Source organism: Sarcophilus harrisii, chromosome 1 (assembly GCF_902635505.1).
Source record: "Sarcophilus harrisii chromosome 1, mSarHar1.11, whole genome shotgun sequence".
In the NCBI taxonomy this organism is placed as follows: domain Eukaryota; kingdom Metazoa; phylum Chordata; class Mammalia; order Dasyuromorphia; family Dasyuridae; genus Sarcophilus; species Sarcophilus harrisii.
This window is the reverse complement of record NC_045426.1, coordinates 583,377,751-583,394,972: the sequence shown is the minus strand read 5'-3', so window position 1 is coordinate 583,394,972 and position 17,222 is coordinate 583,377,751. Positions and strand designations below refer to the sequence as shown.

General features: G+C 34.6%; 1 protein-coding gene across 3 annotated transcripts in view; it reads right to left on the bottom strand.

Moving 5' to 3' along the window:
• GRHL2 (grainyhead like transcription factor 2) overlaps window positions 1-17,222 on the bottom strand; it is a 208,946-nt gene that overhangs the window by 29,044 nt on the left and 162,680 nt on the right. For all 3 annotated transcript variants that reach the window (XM_003760308.4, XM_023496425.2, XM_023496424.2), the window contains exons 9-11: window positions 16,888-17,046; window positions 1,160-1,247; window positions 440-579 (exon numbers count right to left, since the gene is read on the bottom strand). In XM_003760308.4, coding sequence (XP_003760356.3) covers window positions 440-579; window positions 1,160-1,247; window positions 16,888-17,046 — 387 coding nt within the window. The remainder of the gene's footprint in view (window positions 1-439; window positions 580-1,159; window positions 1,248-16,887; window positions 17,047-17,222) is intronic.

Genomic DNA, 17,222 nt, shown 5'->3' with positions numbered 1-17,222 from the left:
ATTTCCATACTGAACTTGTAGGCTACTTCCTTAGTGTGCTAAGTTGGAAGGCTGTGGTCATGTCTTCACTTCTTATCACTAGGTGGCATTCTATGGCATCAAGCCAGTTCAGCAAGGATCAGAAAGTTTGTTTTTTTTAATCCTCCCAAAAGTCTTCAAACATTTTTATCTTTCATTGTTCTGTCTATTCTTATCCTTAATAGAGTAATTTCTATTCTTATGCTCTTCCTCTCTTCCCTTCCTCATTTAAAAGGAAAAATTTACTTTCAGTAAACAGAACTATGTCCTTTTATCAAGTTTGGTACTTTAAAATAAACAAACAAACAAAAAACAAAACAAAAAACAAATCCCCAAACAAAAACCAATATATTGTTATAGTTGATTTCCGCTATCTTCAGGTTTTGTGACTAATAACCTACGGATCTCAGATGCATCGTACCTGCCCAGTCCTCTGTAAGTTTCCAAAATGAACATCTGGTATGAAGAGAACAGGCTGAGAATCCAAGTCTGTCATTGTCTTGAAGTAGGTGATATCACTCTTTTTTTGTAATGGTATTGCTGTCAATTTCCCATCAGTGGCTGAACAGAATTGCAAAACTATTAGTAATTGAAGTTTATATTTGATTTAGAAATCCCAACCACAGCCCTAGCCCTAGATAAAACTTATTAACTTCCTGCAGAAAAAAAATGCTTCTCCAAAAAGTAATATGGATTAAGACAAATATGAGGTACCCATTTATCCATCCTATGTAGATTATGTCTTTAACAGGGATGAGGTAGTCAGTAGGTGGCTAAGATCTAAAAAAATTCAAGACACCCCTAGTATATATATATGGCTTTTTCTAATATAGACTCTTTTTTCAGCATCTTAATGATTATAATTCTCATTACATATATTATCTGATTTGAGCATCAGAACAACTCTTTGAAGTAAATGGCAAGTTAAAATTGTCTCCATTTTACAAGGAAAGAAACTGCAGCTCTGAGATAATAAGTAATTTTCCCACTACCCTATCAGCAAGTGTCATATGCAAAATCTGAACCTAAGTCTTCTTAATCCCAACATATTCATTATATCACACAGTCTCCCTTAGCCTTCCTTTCCTTAATGAGGTCCTAGTCCTTAATGGCAAATACCAAGTTTTCCAGTCAAACTCACAGTTGTTGCACTGCGTTTGTGCTGCTTGGCCTTTTCCTTTCTTTCTGTTCTGCTTCCTTTCTTCATCACGAATTTTTCTTTCTGCTCCCTGTCAGTGAAAACAAACACAAACAATTCCAGGCATGTGAACAAAACACCCAGAGCTATCATCTCCATTACAAGTCATGGTGAATGTGAAACAAGCCAGAGGAAAGAGAGACACAGAGGAGTCCATCCCATGTCCATTATTCAGGAGGGTCCAGGGTTTCAACTAGAAAAGCTTTATGACATATTAATGATCCTTGGAAATAAGAAAATTAATTTGTAGACCACATTCCTGACCTCTGCATCATATTGACACTCATCTTCTTATTGGGAGCCACCCCATCCTTTCTCTTTTATTTTGTTTTCTTTTTTTGTGCTTTGCAATTTGGAATCCACCCAGAGAAATAGGTTCAGTTTCATAACCCACTGGACAATGATTTGTATGAAATGTATTCGTCTTAAATTATGTTTTAGTTACTGGTAAATGTAAGTAATGCCAGTAACTAAAACATAATTTAAGACAAATACAGATAGCAGATTAACAGAAACGATAAAAGAAGCAGTGGGTATCAAGTATCACACTTGTTTTTAAGTGGCCTATAAACATTATATTAACTGATGGTACTCTAAATATAGGCTGTCTAATGACAAGTGAGTTAACGGAATTGTAAAGGAAACAAATTACATTAGTATTGATATTTTTGATATAAATGAAACATGAAAGTACAAGGAAGTTTCACATGGCTCACAGATTTCCCTCGGTACATCAAATAAAGAAGTTGGCAGTGGTAGTTACTCAGGCAACAAGAAATAATTTTACAGGATACTTGGTTATTAAGAACATAAGCAAAAAAAACCAACATAAAGATAACTGAAGTTTATAACCTAATACAGAGAAGAATACATGGAAATTCTACAAAGAATTGAATAACTTCCTTAAAATTCAGCCAGCATACATTTTAATGTTTAGTCACTTCATTGCAAAGCTAGGCAAGTATATGGAAGTACAATGAAACTATGATTCAGAAACAAGAAATAAAAACCAAAGTTTTATTGATTTTACAAACATCAAGACCCTATACATTAAGAATAAGAAAAGCATAGGGGTTGGATATGATAAACACTAAATGATATCACAAATATTTAACTGGCTATGTCTGAATAGATAGGAAATGAATGGTTACTAACGTGGGAATCCTTCCTGAAACAGCTATCTATATCAGGTTGGATCATTAATTTTGGAGCAAAGATCAAAATCGTCATATATTAGAAGAAAAAATAAACATGAGAAGATATAACTAATATAATTTTAAAAGCCTGAATGTGACATATTTAAATGAGTTTTCAACACAGGAAATATCCAGTCAATAAAAGAGCATGCATCAATGTGGATTAAATCATTACCTATTGAAATTCAGCATATATAAAGCAATTGATACAATGAGGAGGCCAAAAGAATTCTGAACCTATCTCAATCAAGAAACACTTTATTTCTTTGGCAATATAAGGCAGCCAAAGGCAACACCAATGATAAATGTAAAGTCATTTGCAAAATCTGATGGGAGAATTGTTAGAAGCAAAGTCTTACAAAAAACAAAACAATTAGTTTATAATCTTATTGAGAAAATAAGATAATCCTCAGAATATTTAAGGATGACACTAGAAAGACAATAAATGGATGCAAAATGGAAATAACTTAATAAAATTTCTATAATGAGCCATTATCTATATCAATGATAATAGAACCACCCATCTGAACTCTAATTCTTTGTCATTGGAGGGATTTTCCATATGAGAAGGTTTTAGAGCAGTTTTATTTATATATTTACACACACACACACACACACACATACACACACACACACCTGGATCTTTGACTTAATCACTATAGGAAATTCCTAGTGAAAAATTGTATTCTTTAATACATTCCTACAACTCATCTGTGATTTATAAAGTTTGGGTGATTTGTCTGTGGTTACCTAGCTAATATGTGCCAGGGCAGGTTTTGATAAAAACAGGTCTTTCTGATTCCAAAGGCAGCTCTCTATCCAATCTACCATATGGCTTGTTGAATAAATAAATGAAACAATATCGGGAATCATAGACTTGTAAAACTATAAGAGACCTGAGGGAAATAAGAGCCAAGAATTGAGTCACCACAGCATTTCACAATAACAGTGAGTATTTTGGGGGACATACCTAAATTACATAATTGTGCTTTATTCTTCCTCGTCCCAAACATTCAGATTTTACTTTCACGACAACAATTGGAAAAAAAAGATATACATTTTCAGATAGAACCAGTCAAATAGTAGTTTACTCTCAAGCCTGCCTTTGCTCACTTAAGGGAAGGCCAATGACATCTGAGTTAAAACAGGCTTAAAAACAGCAGAGGTACATGGATAGTCTTCCATTTCCCCCACTCCAGTCTTTTCAAATATCCTTTAAGACAATTCTATTAACCTATATAACAACTAACTTGAACTTTAATGATTTAACACTACCAAATCTATTAAATAAATACATATTAGGCTACTATTTGCCATGAATTAGAGATGAAAAGATAAAAATGGAAAGAGGCCTCAAGGAGTTTGCATTCTTTTGGAATTTAAACCAATGACACTTTTCCTCTTGTTTTTCTTTCCTCATAACTAGAAAAATGCATCTTGTTCAATGTATGAAATGGTTCCCAGATCTAAAATTTTGCATATCAAATTTTGTCTTAGAAATTTTTAATCTAAGACAATCTCCCTTTTACAGGTAAAGAAATTGAAAATCAAAGATGCTAATAGTATGAGTATGAGTGTATATTTAAAAGAAGCCCCAAGAAAGTAGAGAGAAATAAGGGAAAATGGCTTTAAGAAATGAAAATGAGATGGGGCTTTGAACCATGAGTAAAATTAGAAAACTCATCACATGTGTAAATAGTTTGATACTTTAAAATTAGGGTTATTATTGATTTACACAATTTCTTTTTGTGGCTAGAGGGATCTGTTGTATACAATAAATGTCAGTAAAGTTCTTGAAAAAATTAACATGATATTATTAATGCTTGAAAGACTGGAAATTCATATAGAGACATAAGAGAGACAGCACTATGTCCTTAAACATGTATTCCCAAAAAAATTGTTTCCACCACTTTTGTGCTGAAAATAGCAACAAAAAAATGAAAGCATCTCCACTCTTTCAGAGTCTTTTATTATAAGACTAGCAGAGAATGCTTGTGGCAGCCCTGTTGTAGTGGCTAGAAACTGGAAAATGAATGGATGCCCATCCATTGGAGAATGGTTGGGTAAATTGTGGTATATGAATGTTATGGAATATTATTGTTTTGTAAGAAATGACCAACAGGATGAGTACAGAGAGGCTTGGAGAGACTTAGATGAACTGATGCTAAGTGAAATGAGCAGAACCAGGAAATCATTATATATTTCAACAATGATACTGTATGAGGATGTATTCTGATGGAAGTGGATTTCTTCGACAAAGAGAAAATCTAACTCAGTTTCAATTGATCAATGATGAACAGAAGCAGCTACACTCAAAGAAAGAATACTGGGAAATGAATGTAAACTGGTTGCATTTTTGTTTTTCTTCCCGAGTTATTTTTACCTTCTGAATCCAATTCTTCCTGTGCAACAAGGGAACTGTTCAGTTCAGCACACATATATTGTATCTAGGATATATTGTGACATATTTAACATGTATAGGACTGCTTGCCATCTGAGGCAGGGGGGGAGGGGTGGAGGGAGGGAGGGGAAAAGTCAGAACAGAAGTGAGTGCAAGGGATAATGTTGTAAAAAATTACCCAGGCATAAGTTCTGTCAATAAAAAGTTATAATTATTAAAAAAATAAGACTAGGTGAATTAAAAGAAAAAGAAGAGCCAAGTTATTAAGTTCATAAATATTACCATAATTAATTATCCTGAGAACATAAACAATAGTCTCCAGAAAAAAAATCAAGGTTACTTATTTGCTCCATCTTTGGTAAAATGCCAATGCTGACACATGTTTGATGGTTCTCTTAATACAACTCTCATCTTCTATCTAAGTCTGCGTTTTTACTTATATATTTTTCTAAATCACAACCTGGACAATGAAAGAGATATATGAGAACATTTTATTTGCAAGCAAAGTCTTGTTCTGCATTATAAGTGGAGAAAGAAAGTCTGAAATGTATCTGGCTTGATAATTTATATGTAAATGATATAGTTAAATCTTTTTTCCCCTTTGTTAACTAATTTCAATTCAATTTGATTCAAAAAATTTTTATAAAGTACTTACTCTGTGCCAGCCACTGAGCTAGGTGCTGTGGATTCAAAGACAAAAGTCAAAGTCAATGTTCTCAAGGCACGTATAGGGAAGAAGCAACAAGTATACAGATAAGCACACATAAAATCAATATGAAGCAATCTGATTAAAAGAAATGGGAAAGGGGTCTATTAGGAAATCAGGAAAGGTCTCTAGGGACAGCTAGGTGGTGCAGTGTATAGAGCACTGGACTTAGAATCAGGAAGACTCATCTTAATGAGTTCAAATCTTGTCACCCTGGACAAGTCACTTAGCACTGTTTGCCTCAGTTTCCTCATCTGTAAAATGAACAGGAGAAGGAAATGGCAAATCACTTCAGTATCTTTGCCAAGAAAACTTCAAATAGTGGGTCATGAAGAGGTGGACATGTCTGAAAGAACTGAATAACAATATGAGGCAGAACTGAAGCTGAGTTTTGAAGGGAACCTGGGAATCCAAGATGAGCCCAGGAAGATTTCAGATATCAGAATAGCCCCTGCCAAGGTGTGAAGGTTGGAGAGAACATAAATAAGTCAATGTAACTGGAAAGTAGAGTGTGTGAGGGGAAATGATATATAATCAGTCTAGGAACATAGTTTGGAATTATATTGTGAAGGACTCTAAATGTCAAGAGGAATTTTCTTTAGTTCTAGCACTAACAGGAAGTCCCTGAAATTTCTTGAGAGAAGGACTGATATGGTGAGGCTTATGTTTCAATAATCAGTCTGGCAACCATGTAGAGTATGAATTAGGAGAGAGGCTGTTCCCAGGCTGTCTGTCTAGGGGGCTTTTGAAGTAGTCCAAATGAAAGCTTGAATTGGAATAATTCGGTATATAAGAGACTTCGTAAGAGTTGTAATCCATTCACTCAACAGCCCTTGCCCCTCTACAAGATAAAAACAAAATTCCAAAAATCTTTTAAAAAATAAAACTACCTGTTTACATCAAAGGGGACTTAATAGTGTCCTTATACATATATATATATATATGTAGATTGTTTATATATACATATATGTACATACTTACAGATTTCTATTACATATATTATATGTGTAATAATATATACTACACATATATGTATATATTACATATAGATAGAAAATTCTCCATTCCTTACTCACCACTACTATTGGATATTACTTAATCTGAACAACTTAATCTGGATATTAACCAAACATCCTTGGTTTTAGATTTTATTTTAGTTCCCTTTTTTACTCATTTGGAAGTTTCTGACTTCTCAATCCTAAAAAGAAAGATGCTAAGTTTTGGACATGATAATGCAAAGGAATGTTGGATTGGGTCATTTCAAAATTTCTTTTTTTGTAGGATTACATGGCATATATTATAAAAGCAAATTGTGAAATGAAGTTTCTTTTAAAAAATTTCTTTTTCAATTGTCCTTAAAGAACAGAAGCACATATCTCTTTCATGTGAGTACAATTTGCTATAAATACCAAATACATTTATCTGAAAATAGCTCTCCCACTCCAAAATTCACTCTAGAAGGTGGGAATACTTTTTGCTATAATTCCTTTTTTCACCTCTTGAGAGGTGAGAGCTTTTTTCCTTGCTTGTTAAATGAGTATTCTGTTTGCCTAGATTTATTTTGAGAAAAAATTTCAACTTGTATGTAGTATATACCTACTAGTTGCTGTAATTACATATCTCTTATCCTTGGGTGACTATGAAATTGATTCAAATACATTTTTTTTATTCTGAAGACATATTTGTTTGCTCTAAGTAACAGTATCAAATGTATAAGATTTTTAAAAGATAAAAAGTATGCAAGAGCCTTATGATGGGAATCTGCTGGTAAACAAGAAATCAAAATGAAGTTTTGAAAACAGGGGGAAATTCAATTTTCCTTAGATACAACAAAATGTAGAAAACCAGCAACTTTAAAATAGAAAAAAAAAAGCATTCTGACTTTTCTGCTGCTGCAAATAACTATAAATGGACTTTCTTTTTTTAGACTTTTGAGTTTAAGGAGTCACTAAACAACAACATTTTGACAAAACCCCACTGCCTCTTCAGCAGTGTAAAGAAACAACTACATAGGTCTTAATTGACTTAGAGCTAGGGAAGTCCTTATTCCATGGCAATAGAGGAAGAGGAAAACTCAGCTTCCTTCAGTTCTGCCTCTATTGTCTTCTTTACTATTGTGCCTTCTACCTTGAAACTCTGTATCATACAATAAGCAAGTCAAAAAGATCATTTGCCTTTTTTTGGGGGGGGGGGAGATTCAGGATTCCTCTCTGTTCCTGGTTTTCACAGTTATGATGATTACATATGTAATGTAATTGCTCATAATGAAAGAAGAGGAAAAATATTTTACTATGTTTAGGGAACTTAATGCCCTATATAATATCAATTTGGGTAATATAGGTTCTTTCTTCTTCCAAGGGTGGTGTCTCTTACTTTTCAGTAATTTTTCCTCTTAAAATGTCTAAGTGAATGAAAAGACAATGATTTGTATATTTAAATCACCATTTCTATGTGAAAGTTCTCTGATGGGATGGTTCCAGAAAAACCTGGAAAGTCTTACAAGGACAGATATAAAGTGAAGGAAGCAGATCCAGGAGAACATTGTAAACAGTAACAGCTAATGACTTAATTATGCTCAACACAACAAGATAATCCCAAAAGACTCGCGATGAAAAATGCTATCCACCATCAGAAAAATAACTGATGGTATCTGGATATAGACCAAAGCATATTATTTTTCAGCTTCTTTTTTTCTTTTTGGTTCTAGTTTTCTTATACAAAATGACCAATATGGAAATATGTTTTATATGATTGCACATGTGTAACCTCTTTCAGATTGCTTATCATCTCACAAAGGGGAGAAGGGATGAAGGAAGGGATAGAATTTGGAAATCAAAACTTTAAAAAATATGAATGGTAAAAATCATTTCTACATGAAACTGGGGGAAAATAAAATATTAAAAAAATTATCTGAGGCAAGGATATATAATTATGGTTCTATAATGATTATTTAACCCAGTCAGGGATAAGTTACCCATGGAATTTCTGACAAGAGAAAATCAATTACTATTATACATCAATGAGTAGAGGGAGCTGTACAAAAGCCAAAGTTTCTTTGTTTTCCCCTCCTATGCCCTTGCAAGAGATTTATTCAATTATTTGCTTCCATGTGGCCAGAAGGAAAAATGAAGAAGGAATAATGACCTAAGTTGACTGTTGTTGATGCTGCTAATGTCACCAATGTTACTGAGACACCGTTGCCCGAGATGGGGCAGATCCTGGAAAGCTGTGGTGACTGAAATGGAAAACCTGAAATGCAGTTGAGACCAAGGCACCATGATGACAAGACAGAGCAACAAGTATAGACAAAGACAAAGTAGGATGGGATGGGTGACTGCAGAATCTGGTAAAATGAGGTCAGAAAATAAATCCCAACCCCCCAGTGATTCTTTCACTTCCTTTGCAGAAACCCCAATTCTCCCTTCTTCCTAATTTTACTATTACTGTTGAAGAAACTACTATTTTCCATCTCATCTAGGATCAAAAACTTAGGGGTCATCCTGGACTTTTCTTCATCTCCTTCTTTCTTACCCCTGCCCTTCCCACCTACACCTCTCCCCCCTCCTCCCGCCTCAATCACACTGTATACACTGATACACTAAACACATTAACAGTTTCTGTTGCAACTGAGTGACTAAAGATAGGATGAAACAATGTTTAGCAATTTCAATGTAGTGCCACCTGCTGGCAAAATGTTGTACTATGTCCATTCCTGATTAATTCATTAATAAGTAATAATATACATCTATACAGATTTGTAGAAAAAAGGGACACCATATGGGTATGGCATTCCACTATTATTGAAGTACTTTGAATGGGACCTAGTTCATCCACCAATTCTAATATACCAATCAACAGACACTATGTTCAAGGTATTGTGCTCTGCAATGGGAAACAGAGAAAGGTAGCATAAACTCTGTACTTTTCTTGGACACGTAATCTTTTCCAGTCTAAAACAGCAGGAACAACAAATAATCCAGAAGCAATCCTGATCTAGCTTTTATATTCCACATCTGATTTAGTTACAGGGCACTTATAGAAGTGACTTTGCTGATTATTTCAGAGTATATTTGTAAACACACACACACACACCTGCATATATATGATGCAAGAGGCAATAGTAAATAAAAATCCATTTAATTTTAGCCATTTGTGGAAATCCATCTAAAATATATCTTTTAAAAGCAGGTCCTTCCCTTAACAATTTAACCTTTACTTGTAACTTAAGGCATCATTAAAAGCGTCAATGATTTACTGCTCATAGCTGTAGCTTCAAACATTGTTAAAATGGATCAGATATAAACCGGAATTTTCTTTCTGATAAGGGTTGTTCCCCTCTCCTGACTATAAATAAATAAACAAATAACAAAATAAATGAATGAATGAATGAAAGAGCATGCACAGAAGTGAAACGAAGTTCAGAAGAAACCCAGATAAACAAGACAGCTTTGAAAGTAGCACTAAATTTATTGTATTTTATATAAAGCATACTGTACATAAAAGATTTGCATGTTCATATATAATCCTCTTGATACTCCTTTCCTGCTTGATTTGGCATAATTTTGCATGTTCATTACATTCAGAATAAAAATACAATTTAAAATGTTTTACAAAAAAGGAAAAAAAAATCCCTGATAGCACATTTTTTTTAATCCCCCTTTTTTTCATTCAAGTGAATGAAGGGTATGCATTTAGGAAATGGAACACGGGCCTCATTCTGCACATTTAACTATGGAAGTGAATGCTCTAGAAGCTATTTGGCAAGAGGCTTTCCTTCCCCCAACAAAGTCTTCTTTATTGTCTGTGTCTGAAGGCCTGAACCACAATTTCTGGGTCACTGATGCTATAACAACCTCTCTATCAGCCTCAAACAGCACTAAGCTCTCATTTATAGACTCTGTTCATGAGGTGTGGAAGAGTCCTTCACCATTTTGAAAAATAGGCATAAATCTATTTTGAGGATGCCCTTCTTTGTACAACAAATTTTTCATTGTGATTGTCTGAAGGACCCTTTGCAAAAGTAAGACTAGCTTTGATTTTCTATGAGTTACCTCTGCTATTTGATTTCTAACATAATTCTATGCACAAACTGTATTTGAGTCTACATACCTCTTTAATGTGAAAAGGAAATTTAAATGATCATGTAATGGATGTCTGAGAAATGAACTTTCTCCTTTCTACATAAGTATCTCCTACTGGCTATAATAATATTTGATTTAGACTACTAAATAGCCTAAATCAACGAGGCAACACTGTCAGAAAGTTGGTGAAAATGGGACTAGACACAAATTTTGCTCCCTTAAGAATGAGGTTGATAATAGGTTAATGATAAGAGAATTTTGTTATGCTTTGTTAAAACTGGGGATATAAAAAATTCTTCTACTTTAAGTGCAAAATATGATAGAACCCAGATGAAAATAATTTATCTGTCTATCCAGTCAACATTTGGTATTCTGGAACTGATAAGCAAAGGATGTCTTTGAATGAGCTGTCATTATATTTTCTAATCACGAAATCTTTTATTAAATTGTATCATATCTTGAAGGGCAATTAAGTAAAAATCTAACCTTAAATTCTGATGCTGCCTACTATTTCTAGGGTCATATAAATTCATCTATTGCCATTTAAGGTCCTTCCCACACTGGCTCCAAATTACCTTTCCAGTCTTTTTATAGAATTTTCCCTTTTTTGAACTCTATGGTCCAGCCAAATTGATGTTCCTCATCCATCTAACACTGCTTCCCATCCCTATTCCTTTGCAGAAGCTACTCTCCACATATGGAATAAAATCCCTTTTTACTTCTATCTCTTAGAATATGTCCCTTCAAAGCTCAGACAGAGGGTTCCCCTCTGATACCTTTAGCAGCCTCTCACCATCAATGACATTATATTTTGTGCGCGCGCACACACACACACACACACACACACACTCATATGCTTGCTTCTCATTAAATGTAAGTTCCCTAAAGCCAGGACTGTTTCATTATTGTCTTGGTGCTGAATTACTTCATTAATACTTAAGATAGATGTATATAAACCTAGGAGTATTTGATTCACAGGTACCATGAATTTTATGCTGCTAATGAAACTGCCAGAAATTTATTTGGCTGTTCACAAATTAAGTTTTCTTTAAAAAAAAAAAAAAGGCACAAAGTTTTTTTTGAAAATTTTGGAGTTAATGATTGTTTTTCCATGGGTTAATAATAATAGTTTGACATTTAAATAGTACTTTAAAATTTATAAATGATTTACATATTTATTCCATCTAGATTTCTGCTACTGTATCATTTATTTGACTTGACTGGAAAAGAAGCATGGCCTTTGCCAAAGAAAGAAGAGTGATTCTGGAGTTGGTAGATTGGAGTTCAAATAACATCTAGGGTCACATAGTTAATATGTTAGAGAGAAGATCTGAATCCAGCTGAAGGTCTTCTTCAATAATATTCTATGTACCATGTCACACATATTTACTGACACCTACCATCTAAGTGATCTTGACCAATTTCTATGTCCACAATAAGCCCCAATTTCCAATTTTTATTTATTAAAATAAAAATAAGAGAATTAGACCTGCCAATGTCTTTTCATTTGTGGCTTTCAAATCTTATTCTCTGGTTTAAAAAAAAAAAGATTACTCTTCAGAAAATATACCCATCTTAGTCAAGTGCACCCGACTCATAAAAAATATTTTGCTTTTTCAATTAACAATGAGTCAGAAATAAGGGGATATTTTTATTTTTGAGGCACCATGAATAGAATGTTAGTCCTGAAATTAGTCAGACTGACTTCAAATGTGGCTTCAAACATTTACTAGCTGTTTGATCCTAGAGAAGTTACTTAATCTCTAATTGCCTCACCTACGTCACAGGGTTTATATGACAAGTAAGCTCTTAGCTTACACATGGCTAGCACATAAGAGGTGCTATGTAAAATGCTTACTCTCTTCTCAGTCATCTCCATATCTCTCCAGCAAAGTTAAAGTCACATATCCCCTTAAAAGAGGCACACATTTATCTAGGTGGTCTTGATAAGGGAGAAGAGGAGGGGGTTATTTCTACTAAGGAGCTTGTAGTATGCCTTATGATTAACAAGGAGGGGATATGTTAAGGAATGTTTGTTAATTTATCTTAATATGATAGTGTGAGACCAAGAAGAAAGAGGCTACTGAGAAACCTCTACTAAGGTTTGAGATAATAATAGGGAAATCCTGTTGACAAATTATAGGAAGTAGGTAGTGAATGGGCCAGAGATTGCTTGATTCTTGGTAACATAGAAGCCCTGGTAGCTTACACACACACACACACACACACACACACACACACACACACACTGTCCATAATGTAAAGTCCTGTGGCATAGGGATGCAGGCTTGTCATCATTACCTTCTGCTCCCCTTCCTCCATTTTCATTCATTTCATTTAGCTGGCTATGAATACCAAACTCACCCCTTTCTCTATGACCAGAGAACATTTTAAATTCGTCTAGGTCTCCAAGTAGGAGACACACCCTAAAGTAGTCCCAGGCCCTATTGGATACCCTAAGATAAAGGTACTCTAGTTTAGCCATATTTACTTGCCCAGTAATTTGATAATGCCTCCTAACATTGAAAACAATTTAAAAGCTGAATTGGCCACTATTAGAGGTAGAGAAGTCAACCTTTTTCCATGATCAGTGATATATACAAGTACAGTCCCTATGTACAAGATTCACAAGTACTCCTGATGTTTAAAGTTCTGGACCTCTGAGCACCAGGTAAGTGAAGCATTGTCATAGCTTTAGAATTCTAAATAGAATCTGTTTCAGCCTTTTTTTTTTCTTTAAATCACACTCACTTCTCATTCTTAAATGCCTAAAAATAAATCCTTTCTTAAAATGAGATTTTTTATTAGGAGACAATCTCAAATGTCCATGTGGGTGCTATTTGCCTTCCTAGATGACATCTATACATTTCTGATCATCTCTAAGTGATTTTGAGAACTAGACTAACTAGTCAAACCATAATTTAAAGTCCTTAAAGCAATGTTTTATCACCTTAATGACCAAATAAAAATGTTGTATAATTAATAAAATTCCTCCTGCACAGTTGGAAATAAAGACATTTTAAAATTGCTGAATTACCCATACCAAATTCAATGAGGTTAATTTATAATCAAAATTATCTCTAATCAGATCAACCCTTTCAAGCCCAGACTTTGAGAAAATTAGACAAGATAAAAAGAGTTTAGCCCAGAATCTGGAATCCTATCATGGCTAATTATTGAGGGGCCACTTGTTGACACAATGAATAGAGCACTGTGTCTGGAGTCAGGAAGATTTGAGCACAAACACAGGCTTAGACACTTATTAGCTGTGTGACTTTGGGCAGGGTCACTTAATTTCTCTTTTCCTCAATTTCCTCATCTCTAAAATGGGGATAATATGTAGCATTTCCCAGAATTCTTGTGAAGGTCAAATGAAACAATTGTACCATGTCTGGCACAGTGTCTGACACACAGTATCCAACATATAACTGTTAGCGATCATTATTTTTATTTCTAATAAATGTTTTCAGGTGCTATCTGTTTTGGGTCCAGAATGATTGGCTTATGAACTCTTCATTCCTCTGTCCCTTTCCATGGCTGTTATTTTGAGTTCCTGTAGCTCCATGTTGAGCCCTCTAGGTACTTGCCACTATTCTAGACTGCCTTTAGCAGGTACTCTCTAGAACACTTTACTACCTGGCTCCCTCCAGCATGGAGCTTCTATCCAGGAACCTTGGTCACTGTCTATTTAACAACTTTGATCCCCACCCTCCTATCTTCTACCTCCTACCTGTCACTGTCTAGATATCCTTTCTCCTCTCAGTCTCCATGTTCGGTCTCTGAGTTTTAAAGACTGAGTCCAAGATTGCAGCCTGGGTTTATAAACTAGTTATGAATCAATCAAATATTCTCAATCTATTATCAAATTGAGCTGTCACGTTTAGGAAAGGACATCCATTTCATCAAGGAGTTAAGATTATCAAGGGAACTGATATATTACTAATGGTACAACAAAGTATTCATTGATAGAAGAAATGTAGACATTCAATCCTTTTTTAAGGAGTTTAATACCCAAACCAAAGCATTGCCAGAGTACAATACACTATCTATAAATAGTAATAATAATTATAAAATAGTATCTATAGGATAGTGATAATAACTGGCATTTCTGCCAAGTTATAAGATTTATAAGGTACTTTTTCCATCTTCGTGGTATTTCCTATATTATCTCATTTGACTCTCATAGCAATTTTATTAGGTCTATATTATAAATATTATTATTCTCACCGTGCAGATGAGAAGGCAACTAGGTGGTATGGTGGACAGACTGTCAAACCTCGAGTCAGGAAGATTCATCTTCATGAGTTCAAATCGATCCTCATATACTTACCAACTATGAGATCCTGGGCAAATTATTTAATACTATTTGCCTCAATTTCCTCAGCTATATAATGAGTTGAAAAAGGAAATGGCAAACCTCCAGTATTTTTGCCAAGAAAACCCCAAATAGGATCACAAAGAATCAGACAAGACTGAAAGAACTGAACAGTCACAGCACTTAAGAAAATGAAAATTTTGAAGGCTTAAGAAACTTGACTAGGATCATTAAGTTAATTAATGTTTGAAGCAGGATTCAAATCTGTTTTCCTGACTAAAGAACAATACATGAACACATTAGAATATTTAGAGTTACTGTCCCACTCGAGCATTCCCTGGTCCCAGCTAGAAGTACGTCTTCTCCAATCCCCTGCATTTGGACATTTTATCATTTAAAGAAAAAAAAACAAAAAACTAAGGAGGCATGGTATCTTTTCAACTATCTAAAGGGTTGTTAAGTGGAAGAGGAAAAAGACTTATTCTGCTTTGTGTGACCATGGGATTCCATTAGAAAAGACTCATTTACTTAAAAACCACAAACTAGTGTTTGGGATATTTAAGTGACTGAAGCACATCGGATTTGCAGATGACACAAAGCTGAAAGAATAGCTAGTACAAAGTTTGATAGAATCAAGATCCCAAAATGATGTCAGAACACAAAGAATTTGGATCTAATTGAATAAGATGAATTGAATATGAGTAAATTTAAAGTTGACACAGGTTCACAAAAGTAGTTTCATAAGCGTAGGTGTGTAGAGAGAGTCAGTATTTATCATATCATGCTTTCATTCTTGACCCAGTTCTATATATACTTATGCTCACAAGTATATCACTGGGGAGGTTAGATATCAATTCAAATGAAAAAAATCTCTACTTTTAAGTGGACTGCCAGGTCAATTTAAGGTAATAGTATGATATGGCAGCCAAGGAAGCTAATGGAATAATAATAATAACTAATATTTATACAGTGCTTTAAATTTTGCAAATTATTTTATACAGCATCTCATTTGACCTTCACAACAATCTGGGAGGTAAATGGTATTATTATTTTCATTTTAGAGATGAGTAAACTGAGGCCAAAAGTGACATTTCCCAAGGTCACAAAGCTAATGTCTGAGACTGGATTTGAACTAAGGTCTTCTTGATTCCAGCACTCTAATTATCTAGGACAATGATAGCACTTCTGAAATCTACTCTGGTCAGACCACATGTGGAGTAATGTGTTTAGTCCTTGGTGTCACATTTAGGAAGCACATAGATTAGTCAGAGAACCTCGAGAAGACAATTAGAATAGTTAAGGACCATGAGTTCATGCTGCATTAGGGTCAGTCAAAGGAATTGTGAACATTTTATCATTTGAAAAAAAAAAATAGAGGGGGCAGGATAACATTACAAATCTCATATGAGAGAGGGAATAGACTTGTCCTGCTTTGTGCCAGAGAGTAAGAAGACTAGTAGAAAAGAGGCAGAATTTTCAAAAAAGCAAATTTAAATTTTACCTAAGAAGAAAATGCGTAAACAATTAGAGGTACTTCTGAGTGGTATGAGCTTCCTGAGGAGGGCTTCTGCTCTTTTAATCTAAAGGCTTCTATGTACAGACTGGATAACCAATCATAAGATAGGAGACAGGAAGGATTCTTGTTCAAGCACAGACAAGTTAGCTTAATTGGCCTCTGATGAACCTCTCAGCTCCTATACTGGGTGAGTCTGTGGTTGAATAGAAGCCAGTCATTAATGGAGCTACAATAGTGACTGACCAAGAAATCAGTTGATCAGTGAGGGTCTTTATTACCACATCCTGACATTTTGTAAAGTAGTAAGCAACAGCAAAGCCTATTGTCACAGAAGGACTGTCTGGGAGATTACTTTGACACCAACCTCTCAGGGGTAATAGGAAGGGAGCGGAAATTCCATCATGAGTAATATTTACATGCAAAGATTTCTCCTGTCAGATTGTTATCTCCACTCACCTTGTCACAGAAGACCTTGATCTGGCAGTAAGCTCTGTGAATGGGTTTATTGCTTCGATTGTTGTAACTGTACGTGTCGATCTGAATCATCAAAGGAAGCCCTTTCACTCCTTTTTGGGAGGAGAAGTCTGTACTTAGGCAATTCACAGTGATGAAAATCTGAGGGAGAAAGAGAAAAAGAAAGAAAGGGAGAAAGAGAGAGAAAGAATGCATAATGAGAGAGCACAAGTTACCACAAAAATACATACATATCTAGCCTAAACTCAAAATGCCAGACAAACCTATGAGAGGCAGTATGTCAAAGCAAGACCTGAGTTCAAAACCCCACCACAGAA